At 54.1% G+C, this 14,027-nt stretch overlaps 1 protein-coding gene across 1 annotated transcript; it reads left to right on the forward strand.

Annotated features, from left to right (window-relative positions):
- The first annotated feature begins 2,006 nt into the window (after positions 1-2,006).
- Positions 2,007-5,510, forward strand: RABIF (RAB interacting factor). Its single transcript, XM_064636009.1, has 2 exons — positions 2,007-2,229; positions 2,306-5,510. The coding sequence occupies exons 1-2, from the start codon at positions 2,038-2,040 to the stop codon at positions 2,546-2,548; spliced, it is 435 nt and encodes a 144-aa protein (XP_064492079.1). The 5' UTR covers positions 2,007-2,037; the 3' UTR covers positions 2,549-5,510.
- Positions 5,511-14,027: the final 8,517 nt, after the last annotated feature.

The following is a 14,027-nucleotide window of genomic DNA, read 5'->3' on the forward strand; positions in this document are numbered from 1 at the left end:
GTGGGAGTTTAGCTTCTGTTCTCTGCCTTCCAGACCTTTGCCTAACTACCGTGTAGAGGGTTTGTGCAAACCCTGTGTTAGACCAGGCAGCCACCTTCAGCTGTGTCTCTGCCCTGCAGTTTCAGCCTGGTGGTGAAAAACAGCTGCTCCAGCTGTGAGATCCACAGCACAGAGCCCAGCCAGGCCTGGAGGACTCGCTAACGGGGGGATTTGTTGCAAGGTCTGTTGGAGAAGAGCACAAGAGCACGGCAGCAGAGATAAGGGAAAGACTGTGATTACAGTCGACAGCAATAATTAGTCCTCAGGGGCTGAACAAGAGCCCAGGTGTGCCCAGGTGGCCAAGAAGGCCGGTGGCACCTGGCTTGTACCAGGCAGCAGGACCAGGGCAGTGACCTGCGCTGGGCACTGCTGAGGCCTCTTGAATCCTGGAGTCAGTTCTGAGACTCTCACAACAAGAAAGACACTGAGGGGCTGGAGCGTGTCCAGAGAAGGGAACGGAGCTGGGGAAGGGTCTGGAGCAGCAGGAGCAGCTGAGGGAGCTGGGGGGGCTCAGCCTGGAGAAAAGGAGGGCTGTGGGGGGGGGTGCTGCTGAGCTTCTCACCACCCTCCTGCACCCGCTCCCCTCTCAGCTCTGCGAGGCCTGTGCTGGCTCCACACACACACAGGTGGTTCAGGAGCTCCCAGGCACTGTTCCTGCCTTAGAAATACTGGCACAAGTCACAGGGGAATGGGGTTATGTCTGCAATCTACACTCACCCCCCATCCCATGGCAGGACTGCCTAGGCTGGAGTCTGAGGTGAGCAGCTGGATTGCTGATGAAATCCTGTACCTTTATGTAATACTTCAACATCAGTTCCCATTTCTGGCTTCTCCTGAGAGTTCTTGGCAGCAGACAGTGAGGAGACAGTGAGGCAGCAGGAGGATGGTGCATATTTACACTAAATGGCCAGAAAAAAAAAGCAAGAATTGGAGCGCTTCTGGGATCTGGTTTACTCCCTAAAGAAGCAGTGGCTCAACCGAAAGGTCTCTTTCCGTCTTTTCAACCATACTAACAACAGTGGGCCATTAGCAGCAGGTCCCAAGACCAGCACACAGCCACAGGGGCTCAAAGGTGCTCAGTGAAGAGCAGCAGAGTCACTTGTGACCCAGGACTTCTCCAGCACTGCTGCCTGTAAGCACTGGCACTGCCTCCTGCTTTGCCCGGGCTCGTTGGGGTCAGGCTGGTCTGTGCTTCCCTCTCCTGGGAAACACATTGCTCCCAGTGTCAGCCCCCTGCCCCTTTCAGTGCACTCTGTGCTCCCCAGTTTGGGGGGGGCTCTCTCTGTAAGAAGCAGCCATGTGAGCTGCTGTGTGCAGCAGCACCAGAGTTGTACCCGGGCTCTCCCGGACGCTGATGCGACCACTACACACAAAATACGTGCAGCAGCTTCACAGAATCCCAGAATGGGTGAGGTTGGAAGGGACCACAGTGGGTCATGTGGCCCAACCTCCCCCAAGCAGGGTCATCCCCGAGCACAGGGCACAGGATTGTGTCCAGACAGCTCTTGAATATCTCCAGTGAGGGAGACTTGAAGGGAGACAATTTCCCTTTGTCCAGCATCAACTGAGCTCCTTCTTCTACCTCTGTGACAAAGTCAGGTGTCTCCAGACTCCCATTCCGGTAAGTGACGGTCCCTGATGGTCCCTGCGGGGCTGCACACGACAGACAGACCCTCGCTGCTGGCTGGTGGCACATCCCGGGATCACGTCGGGGGGATCAGAATCCCAGACTGGTCTGGGTGGAAAGGGACCCTTCCATGGGCAGGGACACCTTCCACTGGACCAGTTCACTGCCAGCCCCGTGGACACTCCCAGGGATGGAGGAGCCGGGTGGGACCACGCGGGGGGGGGGGGGGGGGGGGGGGGGGCAGGGCCGTGACGTCAGCGTAGTCCGTGGCGTGACGTCACAACCCGTGCGCTGAGCGAGGGGCGGGGCCATGGCTGTGACGTCAGCTGCGCCTGTGACCTGACGTCATCGCCTCGCCCCGCCCGTCGGCCATGGCGGCGCCCTGCGCGGAGATGGAGCCGGCGGCGCCTCCTCCTTCCCCTCCTCCCGCTCCCGCTCCCGCCGCCGCGCCGGGCTCGGCCGGGCTCGTGTGCGCGCAGGGCCGCAACCTGCGGGCGGTTCTGTGCCAGCGCTGCGGCTCCCGGGTGCTGCTGCCCGGCGCCGCCACCTTCGCCCGCCGTGAGGTACCGGGGGGTGCTGAGGGGAGCGGGGGGCGGGCGGTGCCGGGCGGGCGGTGACGGCCCCGTGGTGTCTCCGCAGCTCCTCCTGCCCGCCATGAGGAAGAAGGCGGCGGCGGCGGCGGCGGGAGGCGGCGGGGACGTGCTGCGGGAGCACTGGCTGGTGCGCGACATGTTCTCCTTCGAGAACGTGGGGTTCACCCGCGACGTGGGCAACGTGAAGTTCCTGGTGTGCGCTGACTGCGAGGCGGGGCCCATCGGCTGGCACTGCCTGGACGACAAGGACAGCTTCTACGTGGCTCTGGAACGCGTGGCCCACGAGTGAGCGCGGCCCCGGGCACCGGGCTGGCAGCTGGGCTCGGCCGCCAGGAGCCCCGACAGCCCTGAGGGCCACAGCCCGGGCTGGGGCCCAGGACACTGCCCGCGGCTGGGCAGCCCAGTGTCTGACTGACCACAGCCCGGCTGGACACCCCAGTGTCTGACTGACCACAGCCCGGCTGGGCAGCCCAGTGTCTGACTGACCACAGCCCGGCTGGGCAGCCCAGTGTCTGACTGACCACAGCCTGGCTAGACACCCCAGTGTCTGACTGACCACAGCCCGGCTGGACACCCCAGTGTCTGACTGACCACAGCCCGGCTGGGCAGCCCAGTGTCTGACTGACCACAGCCTGGCTGGACACCCCAGTGTCTGACTGACCACAGCCTGGCTGGACACCCCAGTGTCTGACTGACCACAGCCCGGCTGGACACCCCAGTGTCTGACTGACCACAGCCCGGCTGGGCAGCCCAGTGTCTGACTGACCACAGCCCGGCTGGGCAGCCCAGTGTCTGACTGACCACAGCCCGGCTGGACACCCCAGTGTCTGACTGACCACAGCCTGCCTGCCCTGTGGTGTGACTGACCCCCAGCCTGACTGGTCGCCTCACGTGCCAGGTCCACAGGCTGAGCGGCGCCAGGAAGCGCAGCCCTGGCACAGCCAACTCCTCTCCCACACAGGAAGGATGGTGGTGGTGGGAGGGTCCCCTGTGACCTGCAGGGACATCTCACCATGACAGTTTTGCCAAATAACCCAATTGCCACTGTCTGCTCTGTTGCTTCCCTCGTGGCTGCTGTTGCTCCAAGGTGCTGGGATGCCTCTCAGGCTGCTGGCTCTGTGACACCGTGTGAATGTGGGCACTGGGAAGGGGCGAGGGGAGGACACGACTGCTGCACTGAGTTGTTGTGGCACCTAAAATTGTCTGACCTACAGCCAGAGCAGTTGCGGGGTTTAAGGCTGAATCTTCTGCTGATTTTCAGAAGGAATGTTCCCTGCCCCAAGGCCTAACATTTACATTCTCCAGAATCTCATCCCACCTGACAGCTGTACACTGTGGGAGTGTGTGGCACCTGAAGTGAGTGTAAGGCATTCCAGCTAACGTGTGCAGTTCCATTAACTGAGCACCTGGAAACCAAACACAGTACAGGTAAAGCAGCTGAGAGAGCAGCAAATAAAGAAAATGTGCCAGATCATAGTGTTTTCAGGCAGCAAGAGTGAAGAGATTCCAGCCTGAAAAGGATCTGAATCATTGGACAGGCAGTGTGCAGTGACTGTATGTGCCAGTGCTGAAGCATGTCAGAGTAGCCACTTGTGTATGTTTTAAAGAAGTCAGGAAAGAGTTTCTCTTCTGTAAAAGCACCTGAGAAGAGCAATCTGGTATGTTGTGACCAGTTTTAGTCTCTGCCTTTTCAAAGCTGGGCACAAAGCTGACTGAAAATGGAAGGAGGCTGCAGCAGCTGTTCCCTGCATTTATCGTGGCCCAGTTCGTTCTCCATTGCAGACTCCAGACTGAGTGACAGAGCAGCTCTCCAGGGATGCTCTGGGGTCCCTGGTGCTGTGCCTCTGCTCATGAACACATGGGTGCTGACCCAGCTGTGAAGGCGCAGCTGTCACCGTGCTGGGATGATGGAGTTGTTTGGGCCACCAAACTCCAGGTGGGTTTTACCTGCAGATTGAGGACATTTCTGCCTCAAGGCTGTGCGAGGGACCTTTCCCTCTCTCCTCTAATGAAGCAGTTTTGTTGGCAGGAGTCTCTAAGGCAGGCACAGCCTTGGGCAAGGCTCCCAGAAAGGCCTCCTGACAGCGGGAGAGGGAGAAACAAGCCTCTTCTCCCTGCAGGATTTGAGCACCTGCACTTTTAAGATTTGGAGACTTTGCCTTAATGTAAACAACCAAGGTGCTGGCTGTGCTGGGGCTGCTCCATCAGGAACCTCTGCTGTGGGCAGTCAGGATTTTTCAGAGGAGGGAGAGGAGCAGAACTGTAATCTGGGGGCTGAGGCTCTTGCTGGAGCAGGAGGTGAATCCTGTGCTGTGCCCTTGTTAAATGTGTCAGATGCACATTTGACATGAAAACTGCTGCTTCCCTCCTGCCCTTCCTGTCTCTTAGTCCTCAGCCCAGTGACTCAACAGGTTCATCAAGGGGATGTACCTCAAAAGGCAGGAGAGCTTCACTTGGGTTCTGCACAGGCACAGCAAAATGGTGGGATCATGTCACTAATTTCACACTTTCACTTGGATTGTTGTCTGTTGGGGAACATGTTTTGACCTGTAATGCCCCAGTTATAGTCTGTGTTAAATATAACATGTGCTGCACAAGCTTCATTTTGAAGGCACCACTGTGCAGACCAGGTTGTGGAAATCAGCTTGGCTAACACTGAGTAAATGACCTTCAAAAAATAGTACATGTATGCTGATACTGGGGAGCAGTGGGTGGCACTGGGACGGAGCTGGGGGGTGGTGGCAGCTTTCCCAGTTAGTAGAACACTTCTGGATGGGTGGGAGACCTCAGGTCAAAGGCCTTCACATCAGAATGGCAGCGATTTGAATCCACCTCGGTGCAGCACTGCTCAGTGATGAGTGCTGGGAGCTCCTGCTGCCCTTTGGTGGGAGAGGGGAGGTGAGTCCTCCATGGAATCCAGGTGTGCTTCCTGCTGACTCCCAAATATAGAACAGGAGTGCACAGACTGTGGAAGTGCTAAGAAGAAGTGAACAGTCTGATGGGAATTCTTGAGACGAAGCTTTTGTGCCATGAGATCTTGGGATCTTTTCAGCCTCCTGTGCTGTTAGTGGAGCTTTGGGGGATGAATGTCCTGGTCAGCAGACATGGGGGAAGAGCTGCTGCTCCTGCACTGGACACACCACCAGGCTGGGGAGCTGCTGAAGTGCTGTGCTGTTCCTGTGTCAGCGAGAGCTAATAAAAATTCAGATAGACTTACAAATAAACATAATCTTTTCACTGCTTTTTATCCAGCATGCTGAAACACTGTTTTCCAGTTACCTGCAGTAACTCCTAGGAAAAAAGGATAGACAACCCTCAGGCACAGGAAGCACTTACATAAAGACCTGGAAGGGCTCATCTCTTGCAGCCCATTTTTCTGTATCAACACCAAGACAGAGCAGAAACCCTTATTTCCATGTGCAAGTCACTTTAAATTAATTTGAAAATGGGTTCTTCTATTTAATGGCTGCATAGACTTGACTCCTAAGACCACTCTGTGTTGAGCTGTAGCAGTGCCACGACAGGGAACAGTAATAAACCTGTGCCCCTTGGGGAGGTGGAACAAATAATAACAGTTTTGTCTAATTGCTTCCCAGTGTGGATTTAAGGCATGCCTGTTTGTATGGGTCAGGTGTTTATATCGCATAAATGTGTTTAGTATGGTTAAAAGCAGACCTTGCTCTGCTCTGGTATTGAGATGGGTTCACAGCCCCAGAGCCGTGGTCTGGGCTGGGCTGACAGTGGCACCCTGTGTAGCTTCACCCCTCTGCTCCCATTCCCACCCAAGCCCCTTCCTCGAGCAGCTGCTGAACTGTTTGATAACATAGGCCAAAGCTTCTTTTCTTGGGCTGGTGGGCTGACCCATAGGAGTTTGAGCTTTGCAGCCTGTGAGACAATCCAGAGGCAATGGTAGGATGAAGGTTCTTCCCCCTTTCAGTAGCCAGAGGCTGTGAGATCATCTGAGCTGTCCTGGAGACCTGCCACAACTCATGCCTTGCACAGACTCACAATCACACTCTTCCCTAAATTAAGTGCATTTCACTGATCAGGTAAGGGGTGCTTGGAGCAGGGACTGGAATTCAATGCTCCCTCTTTCCCCAGCTCTGCAAGTCAGCAAAAGGCCTTGGTGTCTGGGCCTGCCAACACCTGAGGTCTCTCCTGATTCCTCACCTCTTGCTGAGGAAATCTGTGGCAGAGCAGTGATGACAATATGGATTTTGAAGGAGTAGCTTGGAAGACTTTGCTGTTTTGCCTCCCTGCTGTGTTCCAGGGCTCTTTCATCCAGCATAGAGGCAGCCAGGAGGGGTTAAAGTGTGATCCTTGCAACACCTGCTCTCACTGTGGAATCTGCTGCCTCCAGGTACAGAGGGGAGGGGCTCAGCAGAGTTCAGAGAAGAGCTGTGAGTTGATAAAGCAGGGCCAGCTTGGCCAGGAGGGGTGGTTGTGGTGTTCCCTGTCCTGCACAGCTCACCTTGCTGCTTTCCCTAAAACCTCTGTGTGAACAGGGGCCGCCCCATCAGCACAGGCAGTGCTGCAGGGGGAGTGTTTGGGGCAACAGGGATCTCTGAAATGTATTATGAATTCCTCTGAAGGCCATTTTACGTGTCTGACATTACAGGAACAAAAGTAGGAGGAAAGGAAACAATGGAGAGGAAATAGCTTTGGGGTCCTTGGACAACTGGTGCAGGGAAAGCTTCCCTGCCTCCTGCAGAGTCAGGTTAATACAGGCCAAACTCTAAAATCAAAGAAACACTAAACCACCGAGTATTTTGCCAAAAACCACCGAGTATTTTGCAGCTGCTTGGGGACATGGAAGGAAACCACAGCAGATGAGTGGAACTTGCCATAAAAGTGCAGAGAGTACACGAGGGCTTTGATAAAAGCCAGCTTTGTTCTCCTTTCAACCAACACTTTTATGCATTTCAGCATAAATACTTGTGTGCTGAGTTGTGAGGCAGCCAGGTCTGTACAGGGCAGCTTTGGTACGAGCACAGCGGGGCCCCTCAGTGCCGGGGAGGGGAGGGAAGGGGGGATGGCAGCCCAGCAATCCAGGTGAGAGTTGCTGGGCTGTGGGGCTGTGCCCCTGGGTGGGGGAGAGAAGCCAGTTTTTGTAGGAGTCTTGGACTGTGCTCTGGAGTGAGTGCACCGGTGTCTGAAAACGACTTTACCGTGCACTGGGTGAAAATCAAGTGCTTTGCTCCCCACGTCCAATCCCTGAGGAAGAGTGATCAGGTTCTGGGGTTGCTGACATAACACTTCCATCCTCTGGGAGAGGGAAACGGTTCTGGAAAAAACATTTCTTGCATTTTTCCTAAAACCGAATCCAGCGTGGCACAGTCCAACCTGTTGCTGCAATTCGACTTTTGAAGTCCTGCACATCCAACAGTGGGAGAGCTACAGGGGTGCAAACAGCCTGTGGCAAAGGATCTGTCCCTTCAGCATCACAGGGGCACCTCCTGCGGGCTTCAGCTTTGGTTTGGGTTCAGACATGAACTGTCCAGATACAGCTTCTGCCTGGAGAAAGGCACAGTTGCCCTTCCCTCCTTGGCACGGTTCTGTCAGCCCTGGGCTGGGCTGGAGGGCACAGCCCTGGGCAGGCTGGTAGCCTGGAAATGCAGTTGGGCCTGGCGTGGGGCATGTGCTGCCCAGGCAGAGGAGGCCAAGGCAAAGAGCCAGAGCTGTGTTTCCAGCAGCCCTGGGTGTGTCTGGCAGGACAGGGCAGAGCTGCAGGCAGGGTCTGTCCTTCACAAGTCTTCCAGGGCAATTTGTGAGTTGATGGGATCCTTGGGGCAAGAGGCTGCTGCTGGGAGAGTTCCCTCCTGGATGTGTTCATCCCCATCCCCCACCTCCAGCAGGGAGTGTGTGTATGCTCAGCTGGGCTTCTGCTCCCCCTTTCATGTTCCTTATCTTCCAGGAGGCTCTGAATTCCCTGGAGGAAGGGAAGGTTGATGCTGTGAGTGCAGAGGCAGAGCATTCCTCTCTGCTGTGCCAGTCCCCTCTGCCATTGTTCCAACCCAGCTGGAAGAGATGCCCTGAGAGCAAGGGAAAATGGGCAAAGCCATGTCAGCACAGGTATCCTTCCCCTCCCCGAGCAGCTGGCTCTGCACACTGCCTGGAATGCTGTGAACAGCAGGCTCTTTCCATGGCAAACATCCAGAACTGCAGCTCGTGCAGAATCACTGGTTAATTTGGAATATCTGGCAGTGGAACATGAGGACGTGGCTTCAAGAACTTGTTGCCTCGTGCTTTCCTGGGAAGGGAGCAGCCTGTCCCCGTGTGCTCTAAAACAGGCAGGACGACTCAGTTCTCCTTGCCAGGCCGTGGCAAGTCCAAGGGACTGGCACCAAAAAGGGCAGGAAGCCAAAAATGCCAGGACTCAGCGAACAGAACCCAACTGCCAAGGAGAAAGGATGCCTGGAGAGAGGAGCAGCTTCAGGCTCTGGAGGGAGGAACCTCCCTCGGTCAGGAATACCCGGGAGGGAGGGCTGTAGCTGCAGGAGTCAGCAGCAATTTGGGGGCTCCATGTCCATGGCAGCTCGATCTCTGCTGCAGCCACAGGTGCCCCAGTTTGGCTCTGGTGCCAGTGCTCAACCTTCTCCAGGCTGAACACCCCCAGCTCTCCCACCTGTCTCCAGAGCACAGGGGCTCTAGCCATCAGAGCATGTTTGTGGCCCAAAAAATAAAAAAGGCCAATTCATGGCCCTAAAAAAGAGGCCAATTACTGTAGCAGTGCAGGACAAGATGTGTTTTCGGTACCTAAACCAGAAGTTGGTGATGGAGAACACAAAATTTATAGGCTAGGGACAGTTTAATCCCAGGTAACAAAGTGAACCTGGGCCAAGCAGTTTAACCAACACAGGTACCAAAGTCTGGCATCATTTGAAACAGGGGCACCATCCAGCACAGGCACACAGCACCCCAATACAGAGAGGGCACGGCCAATAGGTGAGTGATTCAGGAGACCTTTGAAGTGTAAAGAAAAAACAAGTGCAGTTGATGGAGAGGCTGTTTCAGCTTTGACAAAGGTCAGGGGGAGGTTTGGTGCCGCAGAGCAGCAGGGAAGGGCAGGAAGCAGCACTGGGAGAGTCTGGGCTGAAGCAGCATTTAAAGTGTGCAGGGGCGGGAGCAGCCCCGGTAATGTGGGCTTGCAGAGCAAAAAAAAGTAGGGCAGGTAGTCAAGTCCGTGCTTGCAGGAGCAGGATTAAAACAGTTGGATGAACAAATAATGTAAGATTTAAAACCAGAGAATGTATTGAAGGCCATTAAACCAAACTCTTGCTTAAGGATTACTTCCAAGAAGCCAGGCTAATAGCACAGTGTGGTTACAAAGACAAGTGATCGAGGCAGAGAATGCTGACATTAAACTTGCTCGTGAAATGCTAATCTGTGCACAGACACTGCAGACTGTCACAGAGAGAGCCTCGCTAAACAAAAGCAGAGCCCAGCCCTTTGGGGTTCCACTCTGGCAACTCAGGCACATCCTGCACTTATTTGGACACTCCCTGCGGGGGAAGGACCAGGTATAAACAGGATTTAATCATCTCATTAGAGATACGCCCATTGCACACGTTCAGCGTTCTGGAAGGCAGCGATGCCTTCCCTTTTAGAACTACTCTGGCTATGTCTTCTGCACTCACCATTCCCATATTTAAGAATTCCCAGCCCATCTGGGTCAGGGAGTGTTTAGATCAGGAATTAATTCATCCCTGTCTAGTTGGATCGTTTTCAACTCTAAATGAAAGATATTTCTTGGCACCCAGTAAACCTTCCAAAAGCCCCATGGAGAATCCGTGGAGGTTTGGCCTGAAATCAGTGGATTAACCATTTCCACCTGGGAACATTCTCCCCAGATTATTGGTCTGTTTGCTGAGTGCAGCACTGGAGATAAAATGTGCAGGTCTGTGTGATGAGATACAAGGTTGTTGTGGTTTAGGAATGGTACTCCCCAGTTCAGTGCCCCCACCAAGATTCTCCCAAACCAGATGCCATTCGCTCCCCTCCCTTTCCCTCCTCTTCTTGCTCTGCTCTGGGGATGGGGTTGAGAACTGGGGGCACAAAAGGTTAAAATCATGGGTTTAAGATAAGAACAGTTTCCTGAAAACAACGAGATAAGAAAAGGACCAGTAACAGCAACAATATTAATAACAAAAGATATGAGACAAGGAAACGATTTACACAGAAAACCAGGACAACAAACATTCTGACTGGCTCTTCCCCCCCAGACCATGCCCATCTGCCACCGAGGGAGGGTCCCCTCCCCTGCCCTCGGTGATGATGTGGGTGGTGCAGAACAACCTGGCCATGCTCCCGTGGCTCCAGGCTCTGCCCCCTCACAAGTACTGCGAAAAAAATCCCCCTGTCCTGGCCAAACCCAGGAAGAATGTTCAGGTTCGTGTGGGGAGATGAACACCCCGCTCTGCCATTCAAGCCCAGCGAGGTGCACTGAGCTGTTCCCACTCCCCTGTGCTTCCCGGTTCACCTGCACTTCCACCTCCACGACCTGCTCCTTCGCAGGGCGCTGCCCCCACACCTCTGGGGCAGAGCAGGGTTTGCCTCCCTTTCCCAGCAGGGCTTGTGCATCTTCAGCTTGCCCAGGAAATAGAAATGGGCTGAGTATCCCCCTTCTGCTCCAGGGTGACCCTCTGTTCCCTGGACATGGGGCAGGGAGAGCTGCAGTGGTTTCTGATTTTAACCCAGTCTAGTGAACCCAGTTCCACTCTGGATGTCTTCTACTGTTCCCATGATATGTTTAGTTCACATCAATACATTCAGGCAGGAAAGGACATGGTGCTGGCTGCTCCTGCAGCTGTGGACTAGTGACAACACAGCCCATGACAACCAGACCTGAATGGCCAGATGAGCCTGTCTGGGCAGAACATGACCACAGTCAGGACTAAACCAACAAAAATCTCAGCACACAGCACAGGAAAGGACTGGTTTTCCTCATTCTTGCCAGCTCTACTTTATAGAACAGTTTTTCTTACCTGCTATTCCCTTCTCAGGCTACAGAGGAAAAAAAAAAAGAACAAATCCCCTGTTTCTCTTCCCCATCCACCTCTTCAAAAGACTAATGAAGGTGCTGCTTTACCTGATGTCATGACCCTTGTCTCTCCCCAGCCTCTGCAGAGCTGACAGTGCATTTTGCACCAGCCAAAGGTCAGGGCTGTGCAATAGGAGGCCCTGGAAAAGTCCAGCAGCCCTGGGCCGGGTGTCAGACCTGTCGGCTCGAGGAGAAGGGTTACACCATGTCCAGTGACCCCAAGTGAACTGCACCCAGTGTCACAAAGGAAGATTACACCAAAACCAAAACACGTGATCCCTGTCAAGACAATTTGGAAGTAATTCCTTGCCAACACAAAACCCACTTGTTCCTGTGACAATACAGGACTCCTGATCCAGGAGGAGACTGTGTTACCTTCCCGGCACTGGCGAGGCATTGAGCTACCCGTGGGGAATGGGGCAGGAGCAAACAGACAAGCAAAAACCCAGAGCTGACCATAGCCTGGGATCAGAAAATACAGGCTGGTGGTTCAGGAATCCTCTAAGGCAGGAATCACTGAAGGTGGGGAAGAATATCCCAGGGTGGTGGTGCTGTTATACAGGCCCTTCTTCCACACTTCCCAAGGCATTTCCTGTGGGCCACCACGAGAGAGCTCAGAGGCAATAGCTGAGCCAGGGTGACTCTTATGTCCTCTGCAATTTCCTCCTGTGTACAGTCATGCCAGGATTAAAACACAGACCAGCCTCTCACCCTCTCCCACGGCACCAAAACAGCCAGGAGACATCACCAATGCAAAGGGAGACCTGCACCAGCACAACAACACCAACATTCAGCCCAGTTCCTGTGACAGGTATCCCTGGGCCCTCATTTGCCACAGCCCCAGGTTGTGCAGAGGTCAGGGAATCATTCCCTCTTTGGGAGGCACCTCCCCACCTCTCCCTCAGGAGAACCCTGAGCTGCCAAATCAATCCCATCCCCTGCACCAGGAAGGGAGGGAAGGGGCCATGTTTGTGAATAATTAACTGTGTCACACCATCCCTCCCTCTGACACTTAGCCCTGGCCCTGATCCCAGCCATGGGTGTTCCTGGTGCTGTTTCATCTGACCTGACCAAGAGGAATCCTGGGTGCTCATTTTGGGGAAAGCGATGAGGAAAGAATGGAAGTAAAGGATAGAATACCTGGGGTAACACTGGTGTCTGTAGCTAATGAAGATTTTAGATGGCAAATGACCCAGATAGTCATGAGCAGGTGACCATAAAGGCTGCAGCTGGCACAGCCATGTCAGAGGGGAGAGGAGGGACAGATCTGTCCCTGCTCACCTGGTTGTGCAATTCACTGTATAAGAAAGTGAAATCCATGTTAAGGAACTGGCTGCTCCTTCCTGCTGCCAGCTGCTGCCAGCACACCCCCTCCCTTCAGCAGCTCCCAGCCAATGCCCAAGACCAGCTCCATATCCTGCATCTAGAATATAAAGTAATTAATAAAATCAATTATATTAGAGACAGAAAGAGTCATTCAGAGCCACAGAATAAAACCTGTCACTGAGGAGCAAGGCCCCCACACTGCTGAGGCACCCCCTGACCCAGCCTGGAATGGGCTGTGTAGGGCTGGTGGTCACAAGGTATGGCTTAAAGCAGAGCAGGAGAACTCACTGCCAGTCCCCACCCTTGTCTGCCCTGTTCCTGTGCAGGAATTGTCCAGATTGGCATCTGGGTTGGGTTTTCTGGCCTCCAAAAAGGAGGCATTTGGGAGGGAGTGTCTCTGCCTCGTGAGACAGTCAGAGGGGCCCTACACTTCTGGAAGAAGCCAGATCTAAAGGCAGGTTGAGCACACAGGACTGAGGATGGATGTGTGAAACGGAATGGATTTGCACTCAGAAGAGGAGGAGATGAACCCGGGTACTGAAATAATGAAGTCTTGGTGAAGCATTTTCCCCTCAGTGATGAAATCTGACTGTTTCACTCTCACTTTACACGTGCCCTCAGCAATCCTCCCACCCACACGAGTGTCCTGTGAGCTGGGGATGAGGAGGGGCCAGTACCTTAGTCAGCACCTCACTAAAATCCATGCAGCACCCTGCCATTGCCAGTCTGAGTGCTGGGAAATGTGCACAGAAATGCCAGGTCATCCCAAACCTGGCACAGACAGGCAGCTATAGCAGACAGGCACAGGGTTATAGCTGTCACATTTTCAGGACTTCACTGATAGAAGTGAATGTGCACACATTGTTTGTCCAGTGCTTCTGAGAAAGGACAGAAAGCAAGAGTTGCAGAGTTGCACATTGAAGGAAGTTTCATCCAAATTCCTGGAGAAGCCCCAGATCCACAGTGCAGCCACAGAGTCTGTATCACAGAGACACAGCCAGCCAGCATTTTCTGAAGGTATCATATCCACTGAGCACATGGGTTGCAGCCAAAGTCTGTGCCCTGAGGCCATGACAGCATGACCAGGCACAGAGAAATCCTGGGGAAACATAAAATCTTCTCATGCTGCATGTAGAACTGATCTCCAGCTGGAAAAGAGAATGTGCTCAATTAATCCATGATGGCCCCTTGGGCTTGACATTACTGCTTAGTCAGACTAAATCAAATGCATTTCCCAAGAAATGTTTTTCTAGGTGTGCAACTCCACCAGCTTCTGTAGGACTGGGGGACTTCTTGTCAGTGCAGCAACTCTGGGAGGGCACACTGAGGGAAACTGAGGCACACTCAGCCCCAAGTGCCAACCGTGTGGTCCTGCTGCCATGATCCCCTTTAACAGAACCAC

This window comes from Pseudopipra pipra, chromosome 25 (genome assembly GCF_036250125.1).
Source record: "Pseudopipra pipra isolate bDixPip1 chromosome 25, bDixPip1.hap1, whole genome shotgun sequence".
In the NCBI taxonomy this organism is placed as follows: Eukaryota; Metazoa; Chordata; class Aves; order Passeriformes; family Pipridae; genus Pseudopipra; species Pseudopipra pipra.